The sequence below is a fragment of the Camelus dromedarius genome, chromosome 3, assembly GCF_036321535.1.
Source record: "Camelus dromedarius isolate mCamDro1 chromosome 3, mCamDro1.pat, whole genome shotgun sequence".
NCBI lineage: Eukaryota > Metazoa > Chordata > Mammalia > Artiodactyla > Camelidae > Camelus > Camelus dromedarius.
In genome coordinates this window covers 96,577,394-96,595,071 of record NC_087438.1, presented here as the reverse complement: position 1 = coordinate 96,595,071, position 17,678 = coordinate 96,577,394, and the positions used below count along the sequence as shown (strand labels likewise).

The following is a 17,678-nucleotide window of genomic DNA, read 5'->3' as shown; positions in this document are numbered from 1 at the left end:
CAATACAAAGGAATGAATTATGTGTTATAACATGGATGAAACTTTAAAATAGTATGCTAAGTGAAAAAGGCCAGTCACAGAAGGCCAAATATCATATGATTCCATTTACACAACACATACAGAATAGGCAAATCTACAGAGACAGTAAGTAGATTAGTGGTTACCAAAGCCTAAGGAAAGGCAGGAATGGGGAGTGAGGTTTGTTTTTGTAGTAATGAAAATGAAATTACATAGTGATGATGACTATGTAATCTTGAGAATATACTAAAAACCTTTAAACTGTACACTTTAAAGGGGTGAATTTCACGGCATATGAATTACATCTCACTAAATATGTTAGCAAAAAAACAAAACAAGACAAGATGAAGAATAATCCTTCGTGGCTTGTTTTAGTCTTCCCAGTTAGGCTGGAGTATTGGAATATATGACAAAATATAAATAAAGCTCAATAGCTAAAGAAGGGGCACAAACCCATTTTTGCTTCAATTTCCAAGTCCCACACCTCCACTGAGAGTTTACCTTCAGAAATACACAGGACAATATTTGCTCACCACTGCGTGGTCGGCTTTTCCTGAGCCTGTAACAGTCAAGGCAGACCCCAAATCCACATTTGCGACAAACCCAATGGATGTTGAACAGAGTTGTTTCACATACATCACACATCTCCCGTACACCACGCACTGCTCGCTTCCATGCCACTTTCTCTGGTGGAAAAAGGAAGAGGAATATGTTGGCACTGGCCATCCTGAATAATAGCAAAAGATCCCAGATCCACTGATTCTTACTTAAGCATTTTGTCCAGCAATAAAACTCAAAGATTCATGAGGTTTGTTTTTCTGTAATTTTAAGAGATACAAAATACAGGGAATTTCTTATATTTCTGAACAAGTGACTATGAGCATGAATGCCACATGCTGTCACTGAAGATACCATAAAATTTTCAATTTGGGGGAGTTTGGAATAAGAAGATTCTTAAAATACAGGGCATAATTTCATAGTATAATATTCCTTGGTCTAGAAATAGCGTACAGTATCTCACAAACATGAAAATATCAAAAATGTCTGAATATCGTGGGTGCTAGGTGTGAAACGCGGCAATCAGTAGCACTTCATCTATTCACAAATCATAAAGTACAGCTTACTAATAAAAATTAGTTCAAAGCAAACTGAAAATATTCTGTAAATCAAACCCAAATAGGGATCAAAATATAAATTATGACAACTATACTACAAAAATGAAAGGCAATCAAGGAAGGAATTTTTAGTCTGTCAACTGCCAAAGACTAAAAGAATGAGGACGGCTGGATATAGGTATGGCTTCAGCCACTTAGTTTGCTACAAAAAGAAGTCTTATCAGTCTTAATTTATCCATAGAAAATGCCATCTGCCACTCCTTCCACACCTCCCTTTAAGCAAAAGAAAATGAGTTTCCAACTAGAGTTGCCTAGAAGATGAGTAAGAGGGTGCCTTACGGTGTGGCTCCACCATCATCATGGCCTCCTTCTCCGACATCACAAGCTGGCAGAACTGGTCCCCAACATTGGCCAGAATGTATTTTGAGGTTTCTAGGTCTATTCCTTCTGCTAAGGAGGAAGAGGGAATCCACAGGTTCATGGCATCAGGGTCACTTTGCTGGGGACTTAGAAACCCCTCCACACGGAGTACCCCCTTTCGAGTGAAGATCAACCTGAGACAGGAAGGTACACAGTCAAATACATGGTAAACAACAGTAGCCATGCAAACCAACACACACTTAAAATCCTAGGACCTAAAAGAAATTAACAGACACTTAACAGGAATCAGGTTAAGAATTTTTGCCATATTTGACCAACACAGTATGCACTGTCTGCACCAACAGGAAGGCTTGTTAACAACTAGTAGGCCTGGGTTCTCTAAAAAGCTATCCGCAGAAATGCCTATCAGTTTATCCAACCACTTGTTCGACACCAGCACCCACACCACTGAACATGACCAGAGGAAAAATACAGAGCTGTGCTTAGTGTCACACTTGAAGTTCATATCTATTTATGTCAGGTGAACCCTTGATATTGCCTGGCAGTCACAACAGTTTCCTGGTGTGCTTCCTCTCCTAGATGCCTATTTAATATCTTCTCCTTTCTTTTCAAACCTCCAATTATTTTCCCCATGAGGACCTTGCTAGGTATTCCACTGAACAAATTCCCCAAGGAGCCAGAAGAGAATTCCAACCAGCTCCCACCACCACACTACCACGCCTTCCTGCAACTGTACTCCATCTTATTCTCTGCTACTATGAATGAACTAGGTCCTAGTGAAGACCAATCTCTCCACCTATGCTCCACATCCTATCCTCTTGCACAGGCATCTCTCCACTAGTTTTCTCTTCTACCTCATCTATTTTCCTCTCTTCCAAATTATTCCCAGTGGTTCAACTTGCTGTCTCAAAAATCCTCTTAATCCCACCCACACCTACCTCCATGTATCTGTGTTTAAGAAGAAAAGTTTCTTAAGAGTTGTCTGTACTTTCAGTCACCAGTTCTTTTCCATTTTATTTTCTCTTAATCCACACCAATCAGGCTTTCCTCCACCTATCTACCAAAACTGTTTCTGACAAGGCCACTCCCCCTAGTGAAATCCAGTGGTCATTTTCAGTCCTTATCTGACTCAATCCAACTGCAGCATTTGCTACAGTTCATTATTCCTTGCTGGGAACACTTCCTTCAGTTGTCTTCCAGGATACCTCACTGGGTACTCTTTCTCAGCCTCCTTTACTAGTTACTCCTCATCTTTCCCATCTCTAAATGCTGGAGAGCTTCCGAACTCAGTTCTTGGGCCACTTCTCTTCTTTACCTAGACTCTGACTCCTCAAGTGATCTTAATTAGACTCAGAGCTTTAAATAACTAGTGACATCTACATTTTTATCACCAGCCTAGACTTCTTCCTTCAATTCTAGAGCTGCCCTTTCAACATCTCTATTAGGAAATATAATAGGCATCTCTAATTTTACACGCCTATATTAAAATTCCCCATTTTTTTCCTCCCCAAACCTGCATTTCCCTGAGAAATCTCCTTACCAGTAAATGGCAATTCCATTCTCTCAGGTTTTAGGCCAGAAGCCATAGAATCATCTTTGATTCCTTTTCTTTCATACCTCTCATCTAATCCATCAGAAAATCAAGTAACCCTAACTTCAAAATTCACCCTTCAACCACTTCTCATCACCTCTATCAATACCTCCCTATACTAAAGCCACCATAATTTCTCACCTGGATAATGCCAACAGTCTACTAATCTCTCCTTGCTTTTGCTTCAATATAATCTAATCTCAAGAAGGTAATCACAGTGATCCTTAGAACACTTACCAGTGTCACTCATCAGCTCAAAACTGCCAGTGACTGCTTGCTTATTCAGCATAAATGTCAAGGCTCTTAAGAGTAGCCCTTTAAAATCTTGACCTACCATTAACTCTTTGAACACAATTCTTTTCCTCTCCATTTGCTTAGTCTCTTTTACCCACCCTAGCTCCATGAACACATTCCAGACTCAGAACAGTTGCTCTTGCTGTATCCTCTGTCTGGAATACTTGTCTCCCAGAAAAATGCATGGCTCACTCCCTTAACTCCTTCAGTTCCTTACTCAAATCTCACTTTCTCAAATCATTCTATTTAAACTATAGTCTCTCTAGCCTCCCCACACTTCAATTCTCTTTCTCTTCTTTATCTTTCTCTTAGTTATTATCAACTGACGTGCCATATATTGACTTTTTTTTTCTTATTTACTATCTGCATCCCCAACAAACCTCCTAAGGGCTAGAATTTGATGGCTTTGTGTACTGCTTAATCCTCAATGCTCACAACAATGGCTGGCACACACTGAGAGCTCAATAAACATCTGCTGAATAAGTGAATCCACACTACATGGATAAACCACTTGGATTTCTTTATTTAAAAAATTAAAAACTCTTGAAAGATTGTTTAGAAGAAATTCCTTTTCTAAGCTGATCAAGCAGAATAAAAGTAACTAAACAGCTGCTGTTTGTTAAAAAGCAAAGGATATTTCTAGGATTTTCACCACTTATCTCTATTTCAAAGTCACTTCACATTATCTCCTAATCTTACTTCCCCTTCTCTCTAGGGGACTCAAGTTACTCTAGCACTGAAGAGGAGTAAGTGGTCGGGTACATCCATAATAGAGAGTGGTGTCCTTCTGCTCACATCGCTGGTTTCAAATGGAACCCAAGTTAGGAATAACTCAGTGCAGCTTGGGGGTAGTAGTTGAGACTGCTCAATCTCAATTCTCTAAGGACAAAGTCACATATCATTTCACAATCCAAACAACTAAGTAGATACTCATGGCAGAGTCTTAGCACAGACTCTTGAGAGCAGTGGAGTTCAGGAAAATAAGGAAAAGATGGTGAGAGATGTTTACTGATTCAGAGGAAGAGCGGGAATTAGACATCACTAATAAAACTGGAAAGGAGAAAAAGAGAGGAGTTTGGTTACCTCCGGAAGTGAAAGAAGCGGCAGGCTACAGTGGAATCATCTTGCTCCTGTTCTTTAAACTTCCGATACCGCTCCAGGCGACACTCACGACACTTGTGCAGGTGAGGGGCTACATTGATGCAAGACCCATCCTGCAGGAAGGGCTCTCCGGACTGCTTCAGCTTCTTCACTTTGCTCACGTCTTTCAGCACTGACTGGCCAACTGTATGCAAGGGAGGGAGAGAAATGGTTGGTTATGAAAGGTATAAATGAGACTCAATAGCATAATCCTCTTGCAGACAGATACTTATCCTGACCTAAGTCACTTTTCCTTGCACTGTATGGGCATGTGCCCACCAGGTCCATCCTTGACAGAAAGGGAGTAGAGGGAACAAATCGGCTTCAACTAGGAGCTAAGGACCATGGAGGATTTGTGGTAAGTACCCACATGATAACAAAACAACTCTGGGCATGGGTAAGAAAACCCCAAAATGGCAGAAGGTAGCCACTTGCCACCAGCCCCTCTGGGGGCTCCAATGGGATACCAAATCCTAACAAGAATAGTGACTTTTACCATCAGATTCTTAGACACTTGCCCTTATACAACTTGGGACAATAACCTCACACCACAGGACTTAATGACTTTTGGAAGAGATGTAAAAACCTTACATATGTGAGATATATATATGAGGGGTGGTTCTCTTTGCTTCATCAAGTCTATGAAAGGCTTCTATGTGAGAATGAAGACTAGTAGTGAGTAACCCCCGTAAAGTAAATTAAAGAGGAAGGGCCAAACGGAAGAGAAATACATAAAGAAAGAGTTCATGACTGAAAATAACGGACTATCAAGGAAGATCAAGGATCTTCCTTTCTGGGATTATCTTTATACAGGAGAGAGGCCCCTCTTATAGTGCTGGTTTAGATCAATCCTGTCCCAAACTGGGTCTGATAAGAGACCACTACTGGGCCCTTTTAGCTATGGAATTCTATGAGATTATAGAACTTTCCATCAAAGAGAGGGCCTCTACTGTCCAAGAGCACAACAGGCATGAAAGGCTAGTGCCAGAGTCAAGCCCATGTATAACCCCAGCAGGATCACCTTTCAGGGGGGCAGTCCGAGGCCGGCCCTTGGGGGCCTGCTTTCCTTTGCCTTTGCCCAGCAACAGCTCAGCACTGCGCTCCCCATTGGGGCCCAGCTTCCCCATCAGGTGCTCCGGAATCCCCTTCAGGCCAGTCTTGGCTTGCAGCTGCTCCTCCGAGTCGCTCAAATCTGACAGGTCACTATTGGTACTGGAGTCTGAGTCCTGTCTGCAAGCCAAGCTTCGCTCATCCAGTGAGAACCTTTTCACAGCTTCAAAAGGGGCTTTGTTCTCCTGTGAAAAATCTGCTGGGGAGGACAGAAAGCTGCCTGAGTGCCTGCCAAAGACGTTACTAAAGGTTTTGAGGAGAGGATTGTCCTGCTGCCCAGGCCCCACAGTTGGCCTCTCCTCTGTGGGGCTGGAGGAGAGAGTAGGCATCTCAATGGGCTGGGTGAGGCCGCTGGTGGGTGAACTGGAGCGGCCATTTCCCATGGCAGAGAGGCTCGGTCCCCCAGTGGTAAGAGCTGAGCCCAGAACACCAGACACCAGTTTGGAGGAGTCAGTTGTGATAAAGAGGGTTTTCTTCTTTGCTAAACATGCCGAATCTGTAGAGGAGTGAGACTCGGGCCAGCTGGGTGCTGCCTTGGAGGTGACAGTGGTAGCAGAGGAAGCGCTACCTGATGCCTGAGATGCAAAGCTGCTGAAAGGACTATGTTCAACTTTCTCCACAAATGCCAAGAAAGGGTTAGAAGGCTCTTCTCGGGACAGTTTAGGGGGCTGTAAAAATAGATTTTCATGACTGTCTGGGGTGCGGGCATTTAGGAGGCTCCGTGGGAAGGCTGGCGTGAGGGTGGGCATGGACTCTGCAGGCACTTTCCGGTCCACAGAGCTGCCAACCTTAGAGCCTGATTTAGTGTCTGCTCCAAGAGCAGATCTTCCTTTACATAGGCTCTCAAGGCTTTGTTTGAATGAGTCTCGACTGGAGGAATCATCAGCCAAACCCTCTGAAACGGTAGTGAAGTAGTTACTGGTGGGTAAAGTTTGGGACATGCATTGAAAAAACAAGTTTTTTGAGAGATCAGAGTCTTTCTGAGACTCTGGTGCAGAGCTACAGCCAAAAGAGAAGCCCAAAGGTTTGTTCTCTGTGACTAGAACTCCATTGGACTGGCTCCTTCCACTTCCAAAAGTCAAAGTTTGTGATGAACTCAGGAGAGATGCTCCAAATCCAGAAGAGGCCAGAACAGAATTTCTTGAATTCTGAAAAGAAGATAGTCTGAGTTAGTGATGCTAGCTTCTCCTGACAACCTTATGACATCCTTCTTGGACCTAGGCCAACATTTCTTATGGGTCAATCAACTTTTCTCTCCTATAATTCAAGGAAAACTGCTCTTTTAACTATTATTTCATGCATGAGGGAAGAAAACAGACCAAACAGAGGGAATCTTTAGCAAGATGAGCTAGAGATGGCAGGATGAATGACATATTACCACTCCCTTGGTTGTTAGCCAATTGGTTGTGAGAGCACTAGGAGGCTGTGTAGGCTTCTAAGTATCTATTTAGAAATGAAGACTTTGCCAGAATCTGCAGAAAAGGGTTCCTGAACAGACATTAGCTTTTACTTTGAAATAGTGAAGTATCACTAGTTACAAATCTACCTCAGTGATTTGAGGGGCTATGGATTAAGTTTTGATTTATTTAAGCCACTGCAAATTGTCCATCTTACAGAAGTGACTTCAACTCCAAGACAAGCCTACTGTACATTAAGGAAAAGTATTTTCTTTATCAGTCTGAAACTCGCCAAGTTGGACCCTTTCGGAATTTGGCCATCTACTTATAGGTCCAAATCAACCTAAAAGTTATCTGTTTCAATTAAAGTTAGACCTAAAGGTGCTAAGTTAAAGAAGGTACACTGGTTACTGAACTCTTTTCTTATCATTAGGAATCTAACAAGTCTCCAAAGTGCAAAAGAGTAGATACTGATACACCCACCAAACAAAAGCATTCAGCATAACAAATTGGAGAATGAAAAAACACTTTCTTCTTTTAACCTTAAAAATGTTAACTTCTGCATTTGAATAAAGGATGTGTATGTAAAGAAGGGTAGGATCACTTTCATGTGGTATATCACATACCCCTATACGTATACAGAGAAACATCCATAGGTAGGTACAAGCCCTTATGTGATACTTACAACCACTTTAAAATATTGGAAATAAAAATTATGCCAAGACTGCTTAAGATGGATATGGAGTTTCTTTTCGGGGTGATGAAAATTTCTGTAACTAGACAGTGGTGATGGTTGCACAACACTGTGGATATATAGTATAAATGCCAAGGTACTGTAACTTCAAATGTTTAAAATGGTAAATTTTATGTTATGCGTTACTTTACAATTTAAAAAAATTTATGCCAAATAAATGAAAGGGCTATTGTTAAAAAAAGGGGGGGAAGGGAGTTTCAGTTTATCTAAGGCATTTTATGTATGTATGTATGTATGTATGTATGTATGTATTTATTTATTTATTATTGAAGTACCATCAGTTACAATGTGTCCATTTCTGGTGTACAGCACAATGTCCCAGTCATGCATATACATACACATATTCATTTTCATATTTTTTTCATTAAAGGTTATTACAAGATATTGAACATAGTTCCCTGTGCTATACAGCAGAAACTTTTTTAGAAAATCTATTTTTTTGTTGTTGTTGTTATCAATCGTAGGCAGCTCTTTTTAAAATTTTTTATTCTTTTATTTTTTTAATTTAAAAAATTCAAAAAAATTTTTTATTGAACTACAGTCAATTACAGTGTGTCAATTCCTGGTGTACAGTATAATGTCCCAGTCTTGCATATACATACATATATTCGTTTTCATATTTTTTTCCATTAAAGGTTATTACAAGATAGTGAGCATAGTTCCCTGTGCTATACAAAAGAAACTATTTTTTAAAATCTGTTTTTATATATAGTGGCTAACATTTGTAAATCTCAAACTCCCAAATTTATCCCTTCCCACCTCCTTTCCCCATTAATCATAAGATTGTTTACTACATCTGTGAATCCGTTTCTGTTTTGTAGATGAGTTCATAGTGACTTTAAGGTATTCTTTAAATATGCAAGAGGAATCTACATTTATGACTTTCTTAGAGGGTGGCAAAGAGGCAGAAGAACCAGGCAGGCCACCTATGGCTAGTCTCCAGCTGACATTTGCTCCAGAGACTGCTTCAGGGCATTTAACAGACAAAAACTTAGTTCATTATTCTTTCTTCCTTTCCTTCCCACTAACCAGCAACCATTGACTTAAACCTCCTTCAAATAAAAAAGAGAACAGACAGCTATAGCACTGAGGTTCTGCTGTTGTTTCACTGGCAGGATTTGGCCAGGAGCCTTGACACCTGTACGACTGCAAAGAATGAGCATAAGGATCTCAGGTTTCACTACTAAAGTTACTCTTTAAAAATAAATACGCACATGAATGAAAAATAATTTGGATGTTCTTTCATTTTCCTTCAAACAATAAAATTCCAAATCCTTTCCTTATAAAAAAGTGATGACAAACTGATTTCAACCTAATATTTAGGGTAAGGGTTTCCTGGAGAATCTGTCCCTATTTCAGGTTTGACATCATAATGGAAACATCCATTTCTGTACTTTTCAATCATATTCCAAGAGAATATCAAGGCTGACACATTAGCAAAGTAACTAAACTTTTCAAACCCATTTGGAAAAATGCCCTTTGAATCCACATTTCATCTATTTAGATTTGCTACTCCAAGAACAACAGCATTTAGGGGAATCTCTTCTTACAGTATGTAATATTTGGTCTATTTTATAATCCCCATTTACAAACCACATTGCCTTTGACATGGATTTGATTTTAACTGATTGGGGCAATATAATGACTTACACATAGTGAAGACCTGGTTCACTTGGGAATGCTGGTAAACTAACAGAGAACAAACCATGAAGAGCGTGAAATTTGCATTTACAAGCCTTCTCCTCTTTCGCCTCCTTTCCCATCCCTGCACACTAGAGATTAATAAACTGCATTTTCTAGAGAATGGAAGAAGTCAGATGAAATGTGTATGCCATGTTTTATCCAGCACTGTTATACTTAAAATGATTCCATTTTAGGACGTGAGCTCCTTCAAACTGGGATTTTCAATTCTTTATTTACAATATACAGTACTTAGCACACAGTAGTTTCCTATAAATAATTTAAAACATCATTTGGTATTTTATTTGTATTTCATATTCCAGCTTGAGTTAAGAGCTACTTTGAAAAAATACGACTAGCATCATAAATCACACTTTGGTGATCAAGATAAGAGTCAAAAAACTATAAGAACTGATTTTATACTGCTTCATATTTGAGTGGGCAGCCAACTTGATGTAAACTTGTATTTAACAAAAGTTCCATTTTAGCAACAATACATGCATTATCAGATAAAGAACATAGACTGGATACTACTGTGATTAATTCCATCAATTTTTCCAGGTAAGGCTTTAAAAGATTAAGTTAGGGGGAAAAAAATTTCATGGTCATATCAAATTATGGAAAGAAGCCCAGCCTCAAAGGAAAATGTCATAGAAAATGATGAACTGAAAATAGGGGTTGGTAATAGTAGCTTTCACATAGCCTTAATTATAGCGTTCACTGTTACCAACACTGTAATTCATTAACCTTGCCTCTCACTGGCCTGGTGGAGGCTCAACCACTATGTGAATTAAATAGATAACTGAATTAAAAAGATTCCCCACCAGATTTATTTTAACAACTCATTAAATTGGGTTGTATAGTAAATTTTCGATTAGCCCAATTGTTCAGGTGACTTTTAAGAGCTGATAAAGTTATTAAAATATACACATTTACCCAATGAGCAGTAAAGGACTATTCATAATACAATTTAAGCACATCCTAGAAATACTCCTTTCCTATGGCATTTGAAATGCTTTTTAATGTGTTAAGAAACAAAGTAGGGTGAAAGGGTGAACCCAAATCTTGCAGATCTGCCCCTGAAACAACTCACCTCTCCTGGGGCCTGCGACCAGCTGCCTTTCTGTTTTTCCGGCCCAGTCCCTGCTGCAAGGCCAGTGTCTGAGATCCTCACCGTGGTTGGGGTGGAGCTGGCGGTAGTGACCACAGCTGCTGAAGCCACCATGCCCTGGCCAACTTGTTCCAGTGTCTTTCCTGCCTCTTTGTTTTCGGTTCCACCCACCTCTGGGGCCAAAGGTGTCTGACCTGTGGCTGTAGAATATGGAGTGAAAGGTACAGGTGTGTCCCCACCTACAGGCTCATCCTGCACCACCAGAGTCCTGCCGTTTTCTTTGGTGTAAGTGGCAAAGCGAATGTTGCGGTTAATCTGGGGGACAAATGTAGTCGGTGGCTGCTTGGCTCTCTGATCCAGCCCTGGCTCTCCACTGGCATTCCCTCCTTTCCAGGGCCCTCGGCTTGCCTCGCCTCCATCGCTCCCATTACTGTCTACTTCACCCCTGTCTCCTTTTAATTTCTTTGATGCAGAGTCACACCCAGAGTCCGAAGCACTTTTCCTCCTCCGGCCATCTTTCCCCTCTATGCTCTCTCTCTTCTTCTTTCCTTTGGAAGATTTTACTGCTTTTAACGTACCCCCCTACAAAACAAAATTCAAAAAAGATTTATTACAAGGGACCTTCCACCCTGTGAAAACCATAAACCATTAGCTCTTTCCCATCTCTAGAAGCAGACAATCAAAGCAGGTATAGATTGCCAAATTCCAATGCCAGCTCTAAAACATCCCCTTTGTTAAAAAGCTCCAATCTTCCTATGATTCAGTTTACAAACACACATATGCAAGATAACGGTTACTAGAGGTTAACTCACTTGGCAAACCTTCCCGTATATAAAATGCACTACTTCCTCAAATGGACTTTTTTCAGGATTTTAAACATTTGTGGAATTTCTTTTACAAAATAGACTGCTAAAGCTAGGCTGGGAACTCATTTGCCCCTTGATGAAAAAAAAATGTTTTAATTTATACTTATCTCCTTGTTTGACAAAAATTGGCATTTCAAATACTGACATATAAAGTCTCCTATATCCAGAAGTCATTAAAAACTGGTGACAACTTAACAATAGGAAAATCAACATTTATAAGTCTGTGATCCAAGGAAAAGTCAGCCCAACAGGACAAATTTGAATTGCTCTCTGGACACTATAAAGACACAATCTCCAGACCTTATTTCAAAGCATTAGACAGAGGAAAGCAAAAACGGCAGGCTACCAAAGACCAAACAAAAGCAAATCTTTTTAGCCCTTCCAGTAATTTCAGCCTATCTCATGAAATCTCATTTGTACCTTATTTGAGAGGTCAGACAACCTTAAAAGACACATGACTAAAAGGGGCAATTCCTATCTCTGAATAAAATTTCTTTCCCAGAGAAGGACAAGAGGACGGGGGCTTTGGATACAGCTAACATTCTCTCCAGCAACTTATATATGGACCATTCTTAGATTTGTATCCCAGCATGAAGCAAGTTTCCTTTTCAGCTTCATTTACATAACTTTCATATAGTTTTATTCAGATAACATGGGTTAGGATGGCAGTAAGCTAGTGACACACTGTTATTTGGCCATTAATATTTACCAACTTGATTAGTACTTTCACTGCACTTGAATATTTATAGGTTCTTGGTGTAGATCTGTATCTTTGTTGTAATCATTATACAGCAGTTACAACAGAAACTTCTTCAAATTCTACATTTCTTCTTGCCAATTCTAGTTTCTTTCTTTTCCTCTCTTTTTTTTTCTGCCTTCATTTCTATCTTTTCTCCATTAATTTCCTTCTGTAACTCTTAACCAAAGCTCAAGATTTATTTCTGTTTCTCCCATACTCTTGGTAATATTAATCTAAGTTTCTAAATCTTTCATTCAAGAACTGTCTTTGCTAAGAATTGCTTTCATTTGATCCTTCTAAAACCTTTCAATCCTTTCTTCAACCTCTATCATCACCTGGTTTTCAGTGTTATGAACTATAGAAGAACGATCAGTGAAATCTCTTTTTTTTCTTGTTCACTCATTCAATGAGATGAGATAATCATGGATCTCTAAGAAGGGTTACTGTAAAACTTGGCAGAATTGTCAATTGTACTCCGCTAGATAAGAAAGAAAGTCACATCAAGGCAAAGCTGAAAAGGGAAGAATCAACATCTATTGCTGTAAACCATATATCTCACCTCTAACTCATCCAGCCAACTTGCAGAGCCTAGCTCACAGCAATCTTCGTGAGCAACAAGTTATACATATGTCCTACTTATGGTAAGGTATTCACATGTGAGTAGACAGCCTAGGACACAGAGACTAATACTCTCAGTTGTATCTGTCCAGCTGAACGGTACCTGGCATATAATAGATGCTTAATGAATGAATGAAATGAGGAAGGAAATAAAACAGAAGCAATGCGCCATAATAGTAAAAAGTGTTTTTCAGCCATATAAATAGTCAAGAGACTTATATTATTGTGATAATATAGTTTGAATTAAAGAGCTATTAAATTTAGCCCTGATTCTTCTTTTCCTACCCTAATCTTGTTTTATCAAATCAAAAATGACTGGATAATTCTTCTGAAGAACTATACACTTAGCAGGAACAGCCAAGAGAGAAATACTACACAGGTGCTAAGAGACTATGTGAAATATATGGACAGATGGCTGTCTTAGTCAACGTCCTACTGAAGGAAACATACAGGATTTATTGACTGATTTAGGCACTGATTTATAATGTATCTTTTTATGGCTTATGATGATTCTGAATGAACCAAAAGTTGGCCTGGTTCACAGTAATTATGGAGTAATCCACTGTGTGCTGAGCACTGAACTTGGCACCAGTTTGATATGATTCTTCTTGGGATATGGAATTTCAGATTTCCTTGGAGCTCACTACCACCTAATGGAAAGAAAAAGAGGATGTAGCTTCTCCTTCACTTATTATTGGGTATGTCATAAATATTACTACTGCTTATTACACTTTTAACTGTCTACTGTATCTTTCAAATATACCTGTCCCAAAAAGATGTAAGAAGAAATAGTTAGGCCATGGATTTTAAAACAGCTAGGCAGCATTGCCATGATGAAAAGGGTCAAAGACTAGGTCTCTTTCTTGAGATTATACTCCCTTAACTAGATAAGATCGTGGAAAGCAAAAAATGTACAGTGGCCAGAGCTGAAACCCAAAGGGTATCCATGGATAACACACATATAAGGAATGTATATAAGAAGATAATGCAAGCTCATGAGCCTGCTCTGGACTCAGTCCATAACTATACCTCGTTCTGAGGCGTTGAATTATCCACCAGCATCACATGGATCAGTCTGGGATCTACGGACTTGATCTCACCACTCTATGGTAGGAGCAGGATAAGAGATAGGAGGAAATATAAAAAAAAAAGGGGGGGGAGATTTAATGCCTTGTTCATAAATAATTATGTATTTTTCTAATAAATGTAATTATCTCTATTTGTTTCTATTCCCCTACTAGAATGAAAGCTCCATGAGAGCAGGGGTGGCTACTATTTCATTCACTGCCAGGATAACAACAACTGAAACAAGGTATAAAATATGGTAAGCCCTCAAAATACTTGTTAAAACAAATGGATAAAATAACTGAGTTCAATTCTCAAGTGTCTCTTATAGGGATGCTGATTTCAAATTCTGCATCTCTAAAATCTTCTTACTCTGTAATTCATAAAGAAAAACAAAAACTTTCAGAACTAATAATCATTAAAAGCACCACTCTACAATAAAAAAATAAAAGCTTTTGGGAGGGGCCAATTTGACGGACATTGTCAGATTTAATGTACGTATCCTCTGACCCAGTAGTTACATACTTAGGAATTAATTCCAATAAACAATGTGAAACTGTAAAATGATATATGCTCAAAGAAACTTACTGCAGCATTATTTGTATTAGTGAAAATACTGACAATAATTTAAATGTCCATCAATTTCAGATTAAATTAGTTATAATACATCCATTCAGTAAATAGTATCCATCTATTTTAAAAGGATGAGGCAGATTTCTACATATATTTACAAAGAGGTTGACAATTTAAAATTTAAAAAGGTAAATTATAGAATTATATTATTGTATGATCTCATTTGTAAATAAACTGTGATTTATATAGTTATCACATAAATAGACAATATATAAATATTATACAAACACACAGAAGATACTTGGAAGCATATAGAATATACACCAAGCTGTTAATGGTGGTTACCACTGGGGAAGTAATATTTGCCGAGGGGAAGTTAGGGGTTTCAACCTCTGTTTTACATATATGTGCCTCATTTGAAGTTTTAAAATTGAAATTAATTGAATAATTGAATAATTAAAAAATTCAAGAAAGAAATAACTAAAATCATTTATGCTTACATGTGACTGCTAAGGGCTAGTCTGAAACCAATTCAAGATATCATAAATACATAGTTGTTTGCCTCAAAACACTCTTGTTCTTCCTAGACAATTCACCAGGTAGCTCTAGATGCTATGCTTTCCTATTTATTTCATTAGAAACAATTCATTTTTTTCAGCATCTAAGTCAGAGTGGCATTAGTATTACAGAAGCAAAAGCTAACTGATTATAGATTTTTAAACACTAGCCTTTATGAATATAACTATATAATAATTCCACTTCACATTTGTAAACTGTTTTATAGATTTCAAAGCACTTTCAAATACATTATCTCAGTTTCCAAAACAGATGCTGTCAGGTCAGGGAGTGGCTACCTCTAATTTACAGATGAGGGAGGTGGTGGGTATAGCTCAGTGGTAGAGTGCATGCTTAGCATGCACAAAGTGCTGCTTTCAATTCTCAGTTCCTCCATTAACAAAATAGTATTAATAAAAATTTTTAAAAATAAATAAAAAATAATAATTTACAGATGAGAACTCTAAGGTTAAGAAAGTTGAACAACTTTTCTCAAGGTCATATAATCATTAAATGATAAAGCCAGAGATGAAACCCAAGTCTTCATACATGCAATGAAGTGCTCCCTTTCTCTGCATCACCCTCTTTAAGGGGATGGGTGGACCTCAGACAAAATAACACAAAGCCTCACCTCAGTTACAGATACCTCCATAAGACGGGTGATGGAGTCTTGATGGCTTACAACACCACAGAGCCAACTTTCTTCTCCCTCTGGCTGATAGACTTTGACCCTGTGACCTTGAACACTGTACGGACCTAGGAGAAATCAGTCAGGATTGAGTATTTTTGGCTAAACTGTATTTCACTATTGTTTCTAAAAACAGAAGGAAAACTATATAGTGTAAATGTGTGGCATGTTCAATCCTCTCATATGGAGCTGAATAAATAAGTAATTTCAGAGTTACCACATACAGCAACTTAAAAACAAAACATAAATAGTTTTTCCCAGTGACTTTTGTAAATTGTTTATTTGGAGATTTCTTAGAATCTCCCAGGCCTCTAATTCCACCTTATCTCAATCTTCTAATTCTAGAAGTAATACAGAAAGGAAATTTATAAATCAAAAACTATAGGTAGTATGAAAATGTACTTGTGTATCTGACATATGCATAAAAAAAGTGGGAGGCCAGTAAGTTGAACACACTATTTTGTTAGTTACCACAGGAATGACACATAACCATTTACACTCTGTTATCTGACTTTCCATACAGGAGGTGGAGAGTTCAATTTATGAGGTTTCCAGCCTCTGCACTAATAGTAGTCTGAACAAATACAGCACTTGTCTTCCTAGGAACACAGGGTTTCAAAGATATTACTTTATCAGCAGGTAATGTTACACTGCAATTTCAGCTGGTCCTCCAAGAAGGACAGTTTCTCTCTCTCTTGCATATTTTATACACTTGAGACTATACAGCTAAACCATTGCTTACTTTATCTTTCAGAGCTACAATTAAGCTTCCTGAATTTTTCCATATACATTCATATACATCTCCAAGTCTCATTCTGTCCACTCAATTTTCTTCTTTCTGCTATCAGTTTTTCCTCACATTCTTTCCTCCTCCATACCTTTCCTTGATTATTAAACATTACTTTATCCTGATACTCTCCTTCCCCAAATAGGCCAGTTTTCCTACCTTTACTATTTAGATTTAGTTTGACAAAAGAGAACCAAGGACCCTATTTCACTGAAAATCATGATTATCATGGGGGTCAGAAAGGAAGAAGAGTGGAGTATGACAAAAAGGAAGGATAAATGAAGCAAAAGTCTGCCCTTTGTGTAGAATCTTAAGCAAAATCTGTATCTGAACTGGAAAGAGATAACAAAAGCTAATAATTTTTTTAATTCTTAAAAATTAATATGCTGTTAATGTGAATGAGTCTGTGGACAACTTCCTTTATGAATATACTTTATACTCTAACTTGTGATCTGTTAGTGTTAACAGTCTTGAGTCCTTAGGAACCTTACAGATAGTACATTTAATAAGGGTAGAGACTTTCTAGCTCATGGTTACAACCCCAGTACCTTAAAACTGTGTCTAGTACAAGTTAGTCCTTAATAAATATTTAAGACATGAAAAAAAAGATACATTTGCATATTATGAAATGTAATATAAAAAGGAAACAGTGGTCTGAGTGAGATCCTTTTTTTCCAATCTATTTTTTTTAGAGATCCAACTAATTGGAGATACTCTTGACACTACCCACAAAAAGAAGACAAGCATACATGTTTAGAGTTGCATAGCGTCCCTACCATTCTATCACTTTCAACACTGCCCATACACTTGATTCAGAATTCAGGGACAGAAGACCACCTGTTCTTACCTCGGCTGAATATCTCTTGTAGCTTTTGGTCACTGATCAAAGCATTAACTGTTTCTCTCAGTGCAGCGTGTTCCAAAAGAATCTGATTTTGGCTATCTGTGCCCGTCTGGTAAAGATAAAAGAGTAAATGAATATTAAAATGAATACCAATAATACGTAACCAGATGAGAAAAATCACACCCCTGAGGAGCTCTCTATCAGCATTTGCCAAAGAATGTTCATAGAAGCCTAGTCTTATGAGATGTTCTGCAAAAGTTAAGGATGCTAGGATCAATTAGGTTTAGGAAATAGTATATCCCCCTCAAACAACACAGGGGTATTAGGGGTACCAACTGCTCCTCCCGCCTTA

The 17,678-nt window shown here is 38.4% G+C and overlaps 1 protein-coding gene across 3 annotated transcripts in view; it reads right to left on the bottom strand.

Moving 5' to 3' along the window:
- KDM3B (lysine demethylase 3B) overlaps positions 1–17,678 on the bottom strand; it is a 59,528-nt gene that overhangs the window by 21,279 nt on the left and 20,571 nt on the right. The window contains exons 4-11 of one of the 3 annotated variants that reach the window (XM_031449101.2): positions 17,330–17,435; positions 15,639–15,763; positions 13,844–13,918; positions 10,574–11,173; positions 5,561–6,797; positions 4,483–4,684; positions 1,473–1,687; positions 552–704 (exon numbers count right to left, since the gene is read on the bottom strand). In XM_031449101.2, the coding sequence (XP_031304961.2) occupies positions 552–704; positions 1,473–1,687; positions 4,483–4,684; positions 5,561–6,797; positions 10,574–11,173; positions 13,844–13,918; positions 15,639–15,763; positions 17,330–17,435 (2,713 nt within the window). The remainder of the gene's footprint in view (positions 1–551; positions 705–1,472; positions 1,688–4,482; positions 4,685–5,560; positions 6,798–10,573; positions 11,174–13,843; positions 13,919–15,638; positions 15,764–17,329; positions 17,436–17,678) is intronic. The other 2 variants (XM_064484326.1, XM_064484325.1) reach the window with 2 other exon arrangements.